Source organism: Podarcis erhardii (assembly GCF_964252035.2).
Source record: "Podarcis erhardii genome assembly, chromosome: Z".
In the NCBI taxonomy this organism is placed as follows: Eukaryota; Metazoa; Chordata; class Lepidosauria; order Squamata; family Lacertidae; genus Podarcis; species Podarcis erhardii.
Window position 1 is genome coordinate 19,565,134 of NC_138504.1, and position 14,639 is coordinate 19,579,772.

Genomic DNA, 14,639 nt, shown 5'->3' on the forward strand with positions numbered 1-14,639 from the left:
GTCTTTTGTATCTATTCAGTATATTTTCTTTTAATTTTCAAATGATTCTGTGTACATTGCGGCAGCCTTTGGCTATGTGCAATAAAACTGACTGACTCTTGTGGAATGTCTCGGTATGCGTACAAGAGGGGTTGTAATTTGCAGCCCCAGTCATTAGGGTTTTCTGCTACGTAGACTTTGATCATACGGATCAAAATTCCGTTAAACTTCTCAACCAATCCATTAATCTCTGGATAGTATGGTGTGGAAGTTATGTGTGATGACACACGCTTCCCACAATCTTTTCATGAGCCGGGATGTAAATGAGATGCCTAGGTACTTGACCAACTCACTTGCAAACCCCAGGCGACTCATGTAATTAATCAACACATCTGCTACTGTCTCAGTTTCAATATTTCTTAATGGGATAGCTTCTGGATATCGGGTTGCAAAATCTATTATGGTCAGGATATATTTATCGCCCCGTTTCGTGGCTCTTGGCAATGGCCCTACTAGGTCAAGCCCCAACCTTTGAAATGGGGTAGAGATCACAGGTAAAGGATACAGTTTGGCTTTTGTCTTGTCCTGTCGGGTACCTTGTCTTTGGCAAATATCACATGCCTGTCAATATAGCTTGATTTGTTTCCCCATGCCTGGCCAGTAGAAGTTCTGCGCGACCCTTCGTTTAGTGCGCGTTATTCCCATGTGTGCACCAAAAATGCTATTATGGGCTTGTTGCAAAATCTTTTCTCTATAGGTATGAGGGATTACCAGTTGTTCACGGATTCCTCCCCCCCCCATACAGTGTTGCAAGGAGTTCCCTATACAACAGCCCATTTTCTTCACAGAATTTCTCTGGGTGTTCAGGGGTTAAAGGAGTGGCAGACTTAGCCACCTCAAAACAACTGTTTAAACTAACATCCCCTTTTTGCTCCTGAGCAAAACTAGCTTTATGGGTGTTTTTAAAAGGAACTATAACAGCTTCAGTTTCTGCTCCGCCCAAACCTTCCAGGAGCGGTTTCCTAGCCGTGCCTCCACTGGCAACTGTTTCAGTTCCTCAGTATCGGGGGATTCTTGGCCCCTCTTTGAGCGAGGACCTACAAATGCACTCTTAACATGCTCTAGGAGATCCCAGGCGATAAGAACTGCTGCTGGAACTTCCTCAGAAATGGTTCTTTGGCAATTCCTTTTAATTTTATTGTTTTCTCAGGTATTAATTTAGTGGTGGAAATTATGTCTGGATGGACGATTGTAATCTGTGAGTCAGTGTCTCTTAACCCAAGATACTTTTTATCATCAACCCAGATGTTTTCCCCAGCATTTCTCAAGAGGAAACTATCCTGTTTAATCAAGTAACATTGTACCACACGAGCCTCAAAATTTTCCTCAGGCTGAGGCCTAGCTAAAACCTCAATTTCCTTGGCAAACTGCCTAGCCTCTTCCTGCTGCACTGAGTGGATACAATAAGTCTGTTTTTGACAACCAGAATTGACAGTTTTACCCTTTCCATCCCCGCAGTCCAAACTCCAGTGGCCTAATTTACCACACGTCCAGCACTTTATTTCCCTGTACCCAGTATAATTAGTTTTATTTCCTTTTCCTTCAGTGGGACCAATGTTAGTCAGGGCCTTGTCAGTTGGACTTTTAGTTTGTGGCACATTTCCCTTATTTGTCACTGAGGTAGGGCTTTCCTTGGCATATTGAAATTTGTTTTTGGGGTACTCCCACACTTTTCCACCAAAGTTCGGACCATCAAATCCATGGTCTCTAATTTAATTAATTTGGTCAGCTATTGTGGCTGCCTCCTGTATAGTTTTGGGATGTCGTTCTTTTACCAGATATTTCAATTTCTCATTGATGGTTGTATAAAATTGTTTGAGCACTATAATTTCCCTGATCTTCTGCACCCTCCTGCTGTAGCCACTTTGTGAGGTAATTTGAAATTTTAGCTCCAAGTTGAGTAAACGTTTCTTCCCTCACTTTTGTCACACTCCTACACAAAGTTCTTTCTTAACTGTTCTGAGGTGATTCCAAATCAGGTGTAAATTAATTGCTTAAACATGTCAAAATTTCTAGACTGGTCTTTTGGCATTTGTGGATGTATTTTGGCGAAGGTTCCACTAATTCTAGCCCTTAATATTATCATTCTTTCCTCATCTTTTATTTGGAAATCTTTGCATGCTCTTTCAAATGAGACGATAAAAGCCTCCGGATTATCCTTCTCTTTGAACTCAGGAAAACGCTTGAGGTCTGTCTTAATCTGACTTTGACCATTTGTGCTATTATTATTATTTTGGTTTTCCACAGATGCCAATTCCATTTTCCGCATTTCTAACTGAAATTGCATCTCTTTTTCCCTCAGACGGTACTGCTCCCTTTATCTCTTTTTTTAAAAAATAATATTTATTAAATTTTCCAGAATAAAAAAGGAAAGATAGAAAGAAGAGAAAAATATAGTTTACACTTAGTATCATTAACATCTTTCCCGGACTTCCCCCCCTCCCCCTGTTGTATTCCATTTCCCTTAAGTTAATTCCACAAATTCTTACCCCAAATTTTAAAGCCTTATTGTAATTTTAAATAACCCATTTATTCCAAATTAATTTATCTTATTTATCTTATTTAACCATTTCTCCTTGTATTTTATATATTTCCCTAAGGTCGACCCCAGATCCCTTCCACGAATTCCCCTATTTTCAAACAACAAACAAGAAAGAAAGAAAGAAAGAAAAAATATGCAATTTTACAGCCTTTGGGTTCCAAATCCCCCCCCCCATTCCCCGGTTCCGATCCCCAGAGTTCATCCATCGTCTACTGCCAGCCTGGTGAATCCACGCCCATGTCTCAGTTCCACTTTGCCGTCTTTTGATAGCTTTTAATTTCAGAAAGTCCAATCTCGGAGAAACTCTCAGAAGAGATCATTCTTCTTCCATCCAGACCTCTATGTTTAAGAGTATAACTCAGATTCTGTTTCTTGATCCTTTTAAAGTCTGGATGTCCCAAATGCTCCAACTTCAAGTTTAGTCCAACTCTTATTCTTCAGGTTTCTTTTTCCTGTTCTGCTGCAAAAACCTTCTAATTCAGAAACTTATTCAGAAACTTCTTGTTCTCCACAGAGGCTTTTGTTATTCAGGAACATAAACTTACGTCAAGTCCCTTCCTTTCTTCAATAGATAAATCCATTGTCTCCTTTGGTATAGAGGCCTCTGTAGACAAAATAATGCTTCATTTTTGCAGCTTTCCCAAGAGATAACGAATCCTGCTCAGATTCATAGTATTTTTCCACTTGCTGCTAGTATTGCAATGTCCCGGCCTCCCTCCAGAGGGAATATAGTAACTTAATTTCTTTCCAGATCAGACCCAAAAGTCAAATAACTTGTTGCCTTTATTTCCAATAATTTATGTCCAAATTGTAACAAATCTAACCAGCAAAGCCATCGTAACAAAGTTCTCTCTTTATTTTCCTGCTTTGACAGCTACTTTGACAGCTGTCAAAGTTTCTGTGTCCCTTCGCCAGTCTCTCACAGCGGATCGTTCCCGGTTCCCGGGGGGTTACACTTTAATTCCCACAAACCAATCTTCTCCTCCAGCGCAATTATTGTAATTTCCCTTCGTGAAGTTAATTTTTTTTTTCCAAATAAGCAAGTTCATCTCTCGATCTTAGTTGTCAAATCCTTGCGTTAAGTCATCTACAACGGGGGGGGGGGGGGGGCGGGGCGGGGGGGGCGGACTTCCTTTTTGCACACCCCCCCGCTCGCTCCAAATTCATAGGTCAGATTTTCCTTTTAAGTCCAATAAATTTACTCACGGGTTGTTCTTTTTAATCCAAATCCGAAATTTCCAAAGAAGAAGTCGTTGCTCTCCGCCGAATGGCATGCGGCTTCGCTAGGCAGGGGAAGCAGTGGACTCATAGCACCACACCCCCCCGTCACCCGCTCCGCAGCCTTTAAAAAGGCTCCTTCGGGGGTCGGGGGGCGCAAACGGTGCCCGCCGAGTCACCAAGTCCATGGGCATCTCCACCCATGGTTTTTGAGGGTCCCCGCGTCGCCGGCGCGGCAGGACCCAACCCCTACCCAGCAGACTCCCTCCGGAGCTCGGAGGGAGTCCGCCATTCGGCGATGGCGCCGACCCGGAAGTCTCTGCTCCCTTTCTCTTTCTTTTTCTTGTTCAGCCTTAATTTTTTCTCTCTCTAATTTATATTTGTATTCCTGTTCCAACTTCCATTTTTCAAATTCTAAAGACAGTCTAGGCTCTACTGCCTCAGGGAATTTCTGATATCTCCTCTAAACTCTGCCCTTCTCCCTGAGGATTCCCATTTTCCTCTCCCTCGGAGCTTTCATAGGTTGGTTCCATCACAGGGTTTCTTGACTTTTTGGGTGGCATATTGAGCACTTGTGGTCTGACAGCAAAATAGAGTCAGTTGAGAGATACCCCCCCCCCCCAAGTTATTCTTTCTGCCTAGGTTTTCTTTTAGACTTTGGCCTTGAAGCCTTGAAGCCTTGCACTGGGTCTTCACACTGGCCCTGCACAGACACTTCCTCCAACCCCCCTCTCATTCCAGTGGGGTGTTTGTGTGTGAGTATAAACACAGTTGGAAATTGGGGCCAAATTTCATGTTAGTACTGCTAATAGGTATTTCCACTCTAAGCAATCCAAAGCACTGAGGATGTTTAGGGACATAATTGTCAGTGAGCGTTTAGTTGCCGTGCTGTGTTCAATCATGTTCCGTAGTTTCCTGATGGAGTCTGTTATATTGTGACCAGGGACGAAGCCAGTCTGGTCTGGGGCTACTAACTTGTGTAGGAATTTTTTTAGGCCTTTGGCCAAGTTTGATGTGAATATCTTGCAGTCTTGGTTCATTAATGAGATTGGGTAGCCTGATTCTACTTTGAGGCTGTCTTTCAGTGGTTTTGGGATGGAGACTATTTTGGGGTAGGTCCAGGATTTGGGGAAGGGCCCACCCTTTTATGATATCATTGAATAGGCGGGTCCTTATCTGTTAAGTTAGGCATGGTCAGTCTTGGTGTTTATATATGAAGTGATGCGTTTTTTTTGATGGGATGTGGGTTTGCTTTCAATTCCCCCCAAACATTTAATATATACTGATTTGAAACAATAATACTCAGTCTAGGTCAAAATCGGTAGAATATCATAAAGGTAAAAGCAGTGGCCCAGGGGCCATTCTATACTGTATTACCTGAAAGTCAACTTGATTTATTTATCTGGAAATCACAGCAAACACTGCTGTTTTAGTGCAGGAACTCACATTGTGCACCCTCTGAATTAAGGGGGGTTTGACCTGTTTTAGGTTCAATAATGTGAACAGTTCTAGTGTGTGTCCATGTCTTATTAAACACATAACAATGTGGTGTACAAATTAATTGAAACAATGACTTTAGTACAGTAGTTTATTGTACAAAACTCACAGACATGTACATTAGTAATGGATATGACCTCGGCTATTTTTAAGCAGCATTTGAATACGGTTTGGCATGGAGTCTACTCATTTCGAACAGTTACTGTTGATTTTTGGATCCCTGTACCACACTTGAATCAGTGCCTGAATGAGTTTCTCCATAGTGGTACCGTCTACAGCACAGAGGTGATTATTCCATACAGCACACAAATTCTCAATAGTTTTACGTCCGGGGAATTCCCTGGCCAATCAAGTACCTCTATTTGCTGCTCTGTCATGAATTTCTTCACAACTTTTGATGTGTGACAAGGGGCTAGGTCCTGCTGCAGTATCCCAGTACCCTCAGGATACTTCCTTTCCAGCTCTGGAGTAACTCTTTCATAGAATCATTAGTGGGACATATTTTCAGGATAGAACCCTACCATGACCAACATTTAAAAATGGCTCGGCACCCTGTGATTTTACTTCTATTTGTTATTTTGATGATGCTTATAATAGTGTGTATTTTATATGTTAAAGTTAAACATTTGAATGGAAAGCATAAAATACAGTAGTACCTCAGGTTACAGACTCCGCTAACCCAGAAATAGTTCCTTGGGTTAAGAACTTTGTTTCAGGATGAGACAGAAATTGTGCGGTGGCAGAGCAGTGGCAGCAGGGGACCCCATTAGCTAAAGTAGTACCTCAGGTTAAGAATAGTTTCAGTTTAAGAACGGACCTCCAGAATGAATTAAGTTCTTAACCCGAGGTTGTTGTTGTTTAGTTGTTTAGTCATGTCCAACTCTTCGTGACTCCATGGACCAGAGCACACCAGGCACTGCTGTCTTCCACTGCCTCCCACAGTTTGGTCAAACTCATGTTAGTAGCTTCAAGAACACTGTCCAACCATCTCGTCCTCTGTCGTCCCCAAAAGTATTGGAGCCTCAGCTTCAGGATCTATCCTTCCAGTTAGTGCTCAGGGCTGATTTCCTTCAGAATGGAGAGGTTTGATCTTCTTGCAGTCCATGGGACTCTCAAGAGTCTCCTCCAGCACCATAATTCAAAAGCATCAATTCTTCGGCGATCAGCCTTCTTTATGGTCCAGCTCTCACTTTCATACATCACTACTGGGAAAACCATGGGGTTAAGTATATGGACCTTTGTTGGCAAGGTGATGTCTCTGCTTTTTAAGATGCTGTCTAGGTTTGTCATTGCTTTTCTCCCAAAAAGCAGGCGTCTTTTGATTTCGTGACTGCTGTCACCATCTGCAGTGATCATGGAGCCCAAGAAAGTAAAATCTATCACTGCCTCCATTTCTTCCCCTTCTATTTGCCAGGAGGTGATGGGCCCAGTGGCCATGATCTTCCTTTTTTTGATGTTGAGCTTCAGACCATATTTTGCACTCTCCTCTTTCACCCTCATTAAAAGGTTCTTTAATTCCTCCTCACTTTCTGCCATCAAGGTTGTGTCATCTGCATAGCTGAGGTTGTTGATATTTCTTCCGGCAGTCTTAATTCCGGCTTGGGATTCATCCAGCCCAGGCTTTCACATGATGAATTCTGCATATAAGTTAAATAAGCAGGGAGACATAAACAGCCTTGTCATACTCCTTTCCCAATTTTGAACCAATCAGTTGTTCCATATCCAGTTCTAACTGTTGCTTCTTGTCCCACATAGAGATTTCTCAGGAGACAGATGAGGTGATCAGGCACTCCCATTTCTGTAAGAACTTGCCATAGTTTGCTGTGGTTGACACAGTCAAAGGCTTTTGCATAGTCAATGAAGCAGAAGTAGATGTCTTTCTGGAACTCTCTAGCTGGTGAATTACCTGGGCTTATTAGCGCTAATTTCCTTGGTGTTAGGTACCACCTGTAGGTAAGTTTCAGAGTGAGTGCTTTCCTTTTCTTTGATATGGATTTAAAGCAGGGTTTAGACCATGTTCTGGTCCACTGAGTGGGGTTAATCCCATAGGAGATTTTTGGGGTGGTTTTTGAAGGTTGTCAGGGGCCTAGTTGCTGCTGATTTTACCACTGGGTTGTTTAAGAGGGCATGTAATTGGTGGTGTGTTAACCAGGGTATTTGGGCGTCTTCTAGTTTGTCTTGTATTTCTTGTTTGTCTTGTATTTCTTGTGTTGGCAACCAATAGAGGTTGGTTAGGCGATATAAGTCTTTGGTTTGCCAGGTTTTTATCTGGAGGTTTTGTGCTGTGTGATGGAATAATGGGTTGTGTGCCAGGGGAATTAGTGGGGATGGAGTTGGGGACAGTTTGCCTACTTCTGCTTTCCATGCTTTAAGCATGGTCCGTGCGTACCTGTTAAGTATTGTGGGAATTTTCATTAGTTTCTTTGGAATTGGGTATGCTGTGGTGCAGGTATTTTCAATTGTGTCTCTCTCCAGGTGTACCCACTGTTTTGTTTCATCTTCTAGTATATTTGGGATTATGTAGTTTACTTGGCTGGCAATGTATGTTGGGGATTCCCCATCCTCCCTCGGAGGAGGGGAGGCGCAGGTATTTGGGGCTTTTTCTTGGTTTTTTGTTTGGAATAGGTAGGTTAGTTTTGGGAGGGTGATCATTTTGATCATGGTTATTTTGTCTGAGGGGACGCAGGTGGCACTGTGGGTTAAACCACAGAGCCTAGGACTTGCCAATTGGAAGGTCAGCAGTTTGAATCCCCGCGGTGGGGTGAGCTCCCGTTCCTCGGTCCCTGCTTCTGCCAACCTAGCAGTTTGAAAGCACGTCAAAGTGCAAGTAGATAAATAGGTACCACTCTGGCGGGAAGGTAAACGGCGTTTCCGTGTGCTGCTCTGGTTTGCCAGAAGCGGCTTAGTCATGCTGGCCACATGACCCGGAAGCTGTACGCTGGCTCCCTCAGCTAGTAAAGCGAAATGAGCGCTGCAACCCCTGAGTTGGTCACGACTGGACCTAATGGTCGGGGGTCCCTCTACCTTTACCTATTTTGCTTGAGAGAGTGAAGTTGATGTTGTTCCATCTGTTTAGGTCTTTGTTAATTTGCTGCCAACAAGGGGTTGTAGTTGTGGAGGTATACTTTATTGAGGTTTCAGGTTCTTTGTAGCCTATTGTATCTGAACTTGGTGTGGCAAAGTTTTATCTTGGTGATGTTAGCGAGGTCTTTTTGTGTGTGGGAAGCACATAGCTTCCGACTATGCAAAATTTACCTGTAGGCCCAATACCATTGCAAATGTGTTGAGTTCTCTGATTAAGGAGGTTGCTGTGTTTTGGGGTCTGGTGCTGTCATCTGCAAAGAGTCCTAATTTGTAGGTTTTGCCTTTTATTTCCACTCCCTTGATGTCTGTGGCTGCTCATATTCAGATTGCTAAAGGTTCCAGAGCCAGGATGAATAAGAAGATAGACTGTGGGAATCCTTGTTTTGTGCCTTTTTGGATTGTTATGGTATTAGAGTCCCTATTGTTAGTCCTCCATATTGATGAGGCTTGGGAGTATATTTGATTGAGGATTTGCAGGAAGTTGGGGCCAAATTTCACGTTAGTACTGCTAATAGGTATTTCCACTCTTAGCAATCCAAAGCATTGAGGATGTTTAGGGACATAATTGTCAGTGGGCGTTTAGTTGCCGTGCTGTGTTCAATCACGTTCAGTAGTTTCCTGATGGGGTCTGTTAGGTTGCAACCAGGGACAAAGCCAGTCTGGTCTGGGGCTATTAGTTTGTGTAGGAAATTTTTTAGGCGGTTGGCCAAGTTTGATGTGAAAATATTGTCGTCTTGGTTTATTAATGAGATTGGGCGGTGTGATTCTACTTTGAGGCTGTCTTTCAGTGTTTTTGGGATGGAGACTATTTTGGAGTAGGATTTGGGGAAGGGCCCACCCTTTTATGATATCATTGAGTAGGCAGGTCATGTAGGGCATCAGGGGGTCTTTGAATTTCCTATAGAATTCTGCTGTAAAGCCATCTGGGCCTGGAGCTTTGTGTGGCTTCAGGTTATTGAGGACCATATCTATTTCCTCTTGGGTGATAGGACTGTCTATGAATTCCTGTTCCTCATAAGTTAAGGTAGGCATGGTCAGTCCTGGTGTTTATATATGAAGTGATGTGTTTTCCTTTGATGAGGTTTCCCAATTTATGCAATACAGACATAATTACATGTAATGTAATTGCTTTTAAGCTAGCTATCTTGTCTTTAAATTCATTAATTTGGCATCGAAGCGGGAAGGTTTTAAACAGGAAGTCCGCCTTCCTCTTTTGTAAATAGATTGAAGCAAAGACTTTGCAAGTTAAAGCCTTGGAAAGTATTTTGTAAAAGATTAAATCTCCATCGGTTAAAACTGTTAAAAAAAACCCTTGGAAGCAGGAGAAGAGGGGGGGATATTTTGGACTTAGTGAGCCTGCAGGAGACAGTGAAAAATTAAATTACCACTGCTCTGAACCTGGAAAAGGGCTGCCAGCAGAATTAACGTTTTGGGAGAGTTCATTGACTGTGAATGGATAGCATGTTGACCGATGGCTAAATAAGAGAAATATATTGTTTCCATTGTCCTCTTCTGCGTTCAAAAAGGAGGAAAAGTAATTGAAAATTGAAACTAACTTTATATTTTAAAATGCGCATGAAAGGATCGATACAAGTGGAGACTGTTTCCCTCTAGAGGGAGCTTTTGAAACTGTTACAAGAGTGGGTTTTTTCCAGCTGCAAGATAAGAGCTGTGAGAATCAGAGATTGATCTTGGACTTTAAGAATGTTGGCAGAAGGAGCTTTAGTGACTGTTTTATGTAAGATAAGCTACTCGCTGGAACAGCTTCATAAAAAGACGGATGTTATGAATTCCAAACTTGAGAACTTGGAACAAAAAGTGATAAATTTGGGACAAAAAGTGACCATTAATACAGAAATTGCTCAGGATTTGATACAGGAAACTACTTTGACAGGACAAAGTGGGGAGAAGAAGGAGAAAGTTGTGGTTGTTGAACCTAAAGTAATACAAGTGGAAGTCCTAGCCTTTCAGAGGCAAATCGAGGATTATAAGTGGAGGCCTCTTATGAATGAATATAGAAAAAGTCAGAATTTGAAGATTGGAGCCCTGCCTGCACTGGAGAAGGAAGGTTGGATAGACTCTTTCATGCAGGGATTTATTGACCTTTGGGTTCTGAATCTGGGTCAGGAGGTGATTGGAGTTGTGGGGGTCTTTAGATCTGGAGGAGTCTTGAAACATGATTTGAGATATTGTATGGACCTTGGTTCTAGCTGGGGAGAGTTGGCTGGCCTGTCGAGAGGGAATGGGGGCATGGCTGGGTTGGGGCCTCCCCGAGACTTGCTCTTCAGCATTTTCAGCATTAAAGAATATCAAGAAGAATTGCAGAAGGGACTTGGAAAAGATTTAAGAGCCTCGGACAGAAGATCTCCAGGTTGATGAAGTATATGGAATGGACGGAAATGATTGGCAGAATCCGAGACCAGGGAGAAGAGATGGTGGTAGAAGATGGGGAAAGTCTAAAGTTTGTACATAGAAATATTGTAAAATTAATGAGTGTTTGAAAATTGTTGGAATGAAACTTTATGGCTTTAGCAGAAATGCTATAAGGAGTTAAGTATAAATAAGTATTTTAGTATTAATGGAAGATAAGGTTAAAAATATGTTAAGACATTCATAATGATAAAAATAGAGAAAGATGGAAAGGATTTGCTGAAACAAGTAACAGAAGTGGAATACAAAAAGGGAGGTGAGAGGAAGTCGATGAAATAAGGGAATGAAAGATAGACTAATGAAATGGGATGCTATATGTTTTTTAAATTGTTGTTGTTTTGTTTTGTTTAATTTAGTGTTAAGGTTGTGTTTTGTGTTTATTGTATTGTTTCTTCTTTTGTTCTTTTTTCATGTCTGCTGTAAGTTTGAAAAGTAATAAAGATTATTTTTTTAAAAAATAAGCTAGCTATCTTGCTTATCTACAGTATAGGGTGATTCCCTGCCAACCTGTCTGGGTTGCCCTGTGTCTCTCACCTTGTATTGTCTATCAAACCAATGTAGTTGCGCTGTCCTAGAGTGTGGTGGGTGGGGGAGTAGGAGGTTAGAATTAGATTTGGGTTAAAGTGTGTGTGTGGGGGGGGGTAGATTGCAGAAAATATCCTATATGTAGTCATATAGGTTTTTATTTGGGGTTTCTTGGGCCGTCTGGCATTTAGCTGTTTGGTCCTCAGTCTCAGCTGGTGTGGAGGGCCTTGTTTTCACAGGACTGTATTTGCAGGTATGTATCCCAAGACACCTGATGCGCTACTTCTGGAAGATGGAGGGGCAATACCCAGCCATGGTCTGGTCGATCATGGAGCTGCTCTTCCCATCAGCTGGTATGGTGTTGAAGTTCCTTGCTACCCAGAATGCAGTGGCCCTCCAAGGTAGGTGGCATTGTGGGTCTTCTTCCAGGCCAATGGAGCTTCTGCTGAGAAGTCCTAAGGCCTTCCAGATGGGGTTAGGCACATGAAGCTAGGTATCTTCAGAGGGTCAGGAAGTACACACACACCCATCTTCTTCCTGAGTTTCTTAAATTTGGTGAAACTGTTAATATGAGAGCTTAGCAAAATGAGTAATTCCTTTTTAACTAGGCCTTTGTCTTTTAACCAACTGTGGACTTCTAAAGTGGGCGGATGTGCATTTCCTTTCAATTCCCCCCAAACATTTATTATATACTGATTTGAAAGAAAAATATTCAATCTAGGTCAAAATCGGTAGAACATCATAAATGTAGAAGCAATGGCCCAGGGACCATACTATATAGTATTACCTGAAAGTCAACTTGATTTATTTATCTGGTTATCAAAGCAAACACTGCTGTTTTAGTGCAGGAACTCACATTGTGCGCCCTCTGAATTAAGGATGGTTTGACCTGTTTCTGGTTCAGTAATGTGAACAGTTCTAGTGTGTGTCCATGTCTTACTAAACATATACCAATGTGCTGTACAAATTAATTGAAACAATGAGTTTCGCACAATACTTTATTGTACAAAACTCACACAGAGATGTACAAAACTCGCAGACATGTACATTATTAATGGATATGAACTCCGCTATTTTTAAGCAGCATTTGTTTTTGTTTTTTATAAAAAAAAATTATTAAAGTTTTGAAAGTTACAGAAAGAAAAAAGAAAAAGAATCAAACATAACAAAATCATACAATACAATATAAAAACAAAAATACCACATATACATAACAAAGATAAAACAAAAGACATTTAGAAAAAAGAAAAAAGAAACACAACCTATACTTTCAATGTTATTAACTTTCTTTTACTTGTTTCAGCGACCTCCTCACACCTCCCTTTTTTTTGTATTCCACTTCGATTAATTGTTTCAGCAAATCCTTTCCATCTTCCTCAAACTTCTGTCCTATCATTTAACTTAACAAATTCTAACATTATTTTTTCCTTTAATCCAATTACAATCTATTATACTTAATTCTTTATAACATTTCATCATCTTTCTAACATTCCTTAATTTTACAATATTTCTGTAGATAATCTTTAAATTTCTTCCAATCTTCTTCCACCGACTCTTCTCCCTGGTCTCGGATTCTGCCAGTCATTTCCGCCAGTTCCATGTAGTCCATCACCTTCATCTGCCATTCTTCCCGGGTGGGTAGATCTTGTGTCTTTCAATACTTTGCAATAAGTATTCTTGCTGCTGTTGTAGCATACATAAAGAAAGTTCTATCCTTCTTTGGCACCAAGTGGCCGACCATGCCCAGGAGAAAGGCCTCTGGTTTCTTCAAAAAAGTATATTTAAATACCTTTTTCATTTCATTATAAATCATTTCCCAGAAAGTCTTAATCCTTGGGCATGTCCACCAAAGGTGAAAGAATGTGCCTTTGGTCTCTTTACATTTCCAACATTTATTATCGGGCAAATGATAAATTTTTGCAAGCTTGACTGGTGTCATGTACCACCTGTAAATCATATTCATTATATTCTCTCTTAAGGCATTACATGCCGTAAATTTCATACCTGTGGTCCATAACTGTTCCATTTCGAACGGTTACTGTTGATTTTCGGATCCCTGTACCACACTTGAATCAGCGCCTGAATGAGTTTCTCCGTAGTCATACAGTCTACAGCACAGAGGTGACTTTTGCATATAGCCCACGAATTCTCAATGGGATTGAGATACATCCAGGGAATTCCCTGGCCAATCAAGTACCTGTATTTGCTGCTCTGTTATGAATTTCTTCCCTACTTTTAATGTGTGACAGGGGGCTAGGTTCTGCTCCAGTATCCCAGTACTGTCAGGATACTACTTTTCCAGCTCTGGAGTAACTCTTTCATAGTACCATTGGTGGGACATATTTTCAGGATGGAGCCCTACCATGACCAACATTTAAAATTGGCTTGGCACCTTGTGATTATACTTTTATTTGGTATTTTGATGTTGCTTATATTAATGTGTATTTTATACTGTTATATTAAAGTTAAACATTTGTATGGAAAAATGGGGAAAAGAAATTTTACTCAGAGAGGGAAGGAGGAACAGATTAGCTAAGCATGGAAGAGGTAACCGTGTTAGACCAAGGGTGGAGTTTATGGGCAATCTATCCGGAAGACATTTGTATTTCGAGGAGTTAGTGATCTGACATGGTTACCCTTCCTGCCTTCTCTTCCTTCTCCCTCTTGATCTCCTGAGCCGTGAATCAGGAGATCTTTAATGCTGGATGTTTTTTGATATGCTGTAAACCCCCCTGAATCCCTTGGGAAAACCAGCCAAATGGGTGGGGTATAAAGATGATGATGATGATGGTGATAATGATTTATTTATACATATAGCTGATGTCCATACAGAAACTGTGCAAAAACTTGCAATTGATTCTACAATCACAGTTGCAAACCCTTTCTTTTTGCATGGTGCCTAGTCACTGATCTAAGTGACAGCGGACGGCCGTATAGGAGCTACTGCTGGATCACACTGGGTTGATGGCATTCACTGTGCCATAAACTCAATATTTTTTAAAAAAACAATCCCTCCCGATGTCGGGTGGAATTTAGTTCACAAGTCAAGGTCAATTTCAACCCGGTGCTTTTCATAAACAAGGGGAATAGTGAATAGAGAAATGAGAGCCGGTTTCAGCCTTGTCTTTTCTTTTTTAAAAAATATATTTATTTCTTTTTACAGAAAAAAAGAAAAAATGTCAAAGAAATACAAAACAGCAAAACCAATCACAGACATACATAAAAAAAAACCCAAACAAATTAAAAGTAAAAACTCCACTTTTTAAATTCATGTTTACAAAACTTTCTTTCTTGACTTCCTCAT

General features: G+C 41.1%; 1 protein-coding gene across 13 annotated transcripts in view; it reads left to right on the forward strand.

The window, feature by feature from the left end:
* LOC309334002 (putative G-protein coupled receptor 34) overlaps window positions 1-14,639 on the forward strand; it is a 200,513-nt gene that overhangs the window by 7,839 nt on the left and 178,035 nt on the right. For 11 of the 13 annotated variants that reach the window (XM_081848153.1, XM_081848152.1, XM_081848156.1 and 8 more), the window contains one exon: window positions 11,589-11,736. The exons of 1 other annotated variant lie outside the window; for it this stretch is intronic. In XM_081848153.1, the coding sequence (XP_081704279.1) occupies window positions 11,589-11,736 (148 nt within the window). Of the gene's footprint in view, window positions 1-1,086; window positions 1,190-11,588; window positions 11,737-14,639 lie in introns of those variants that run through there. One more of the 13 variants, XM_081848147.1, reaches the window with a different exon arrangement.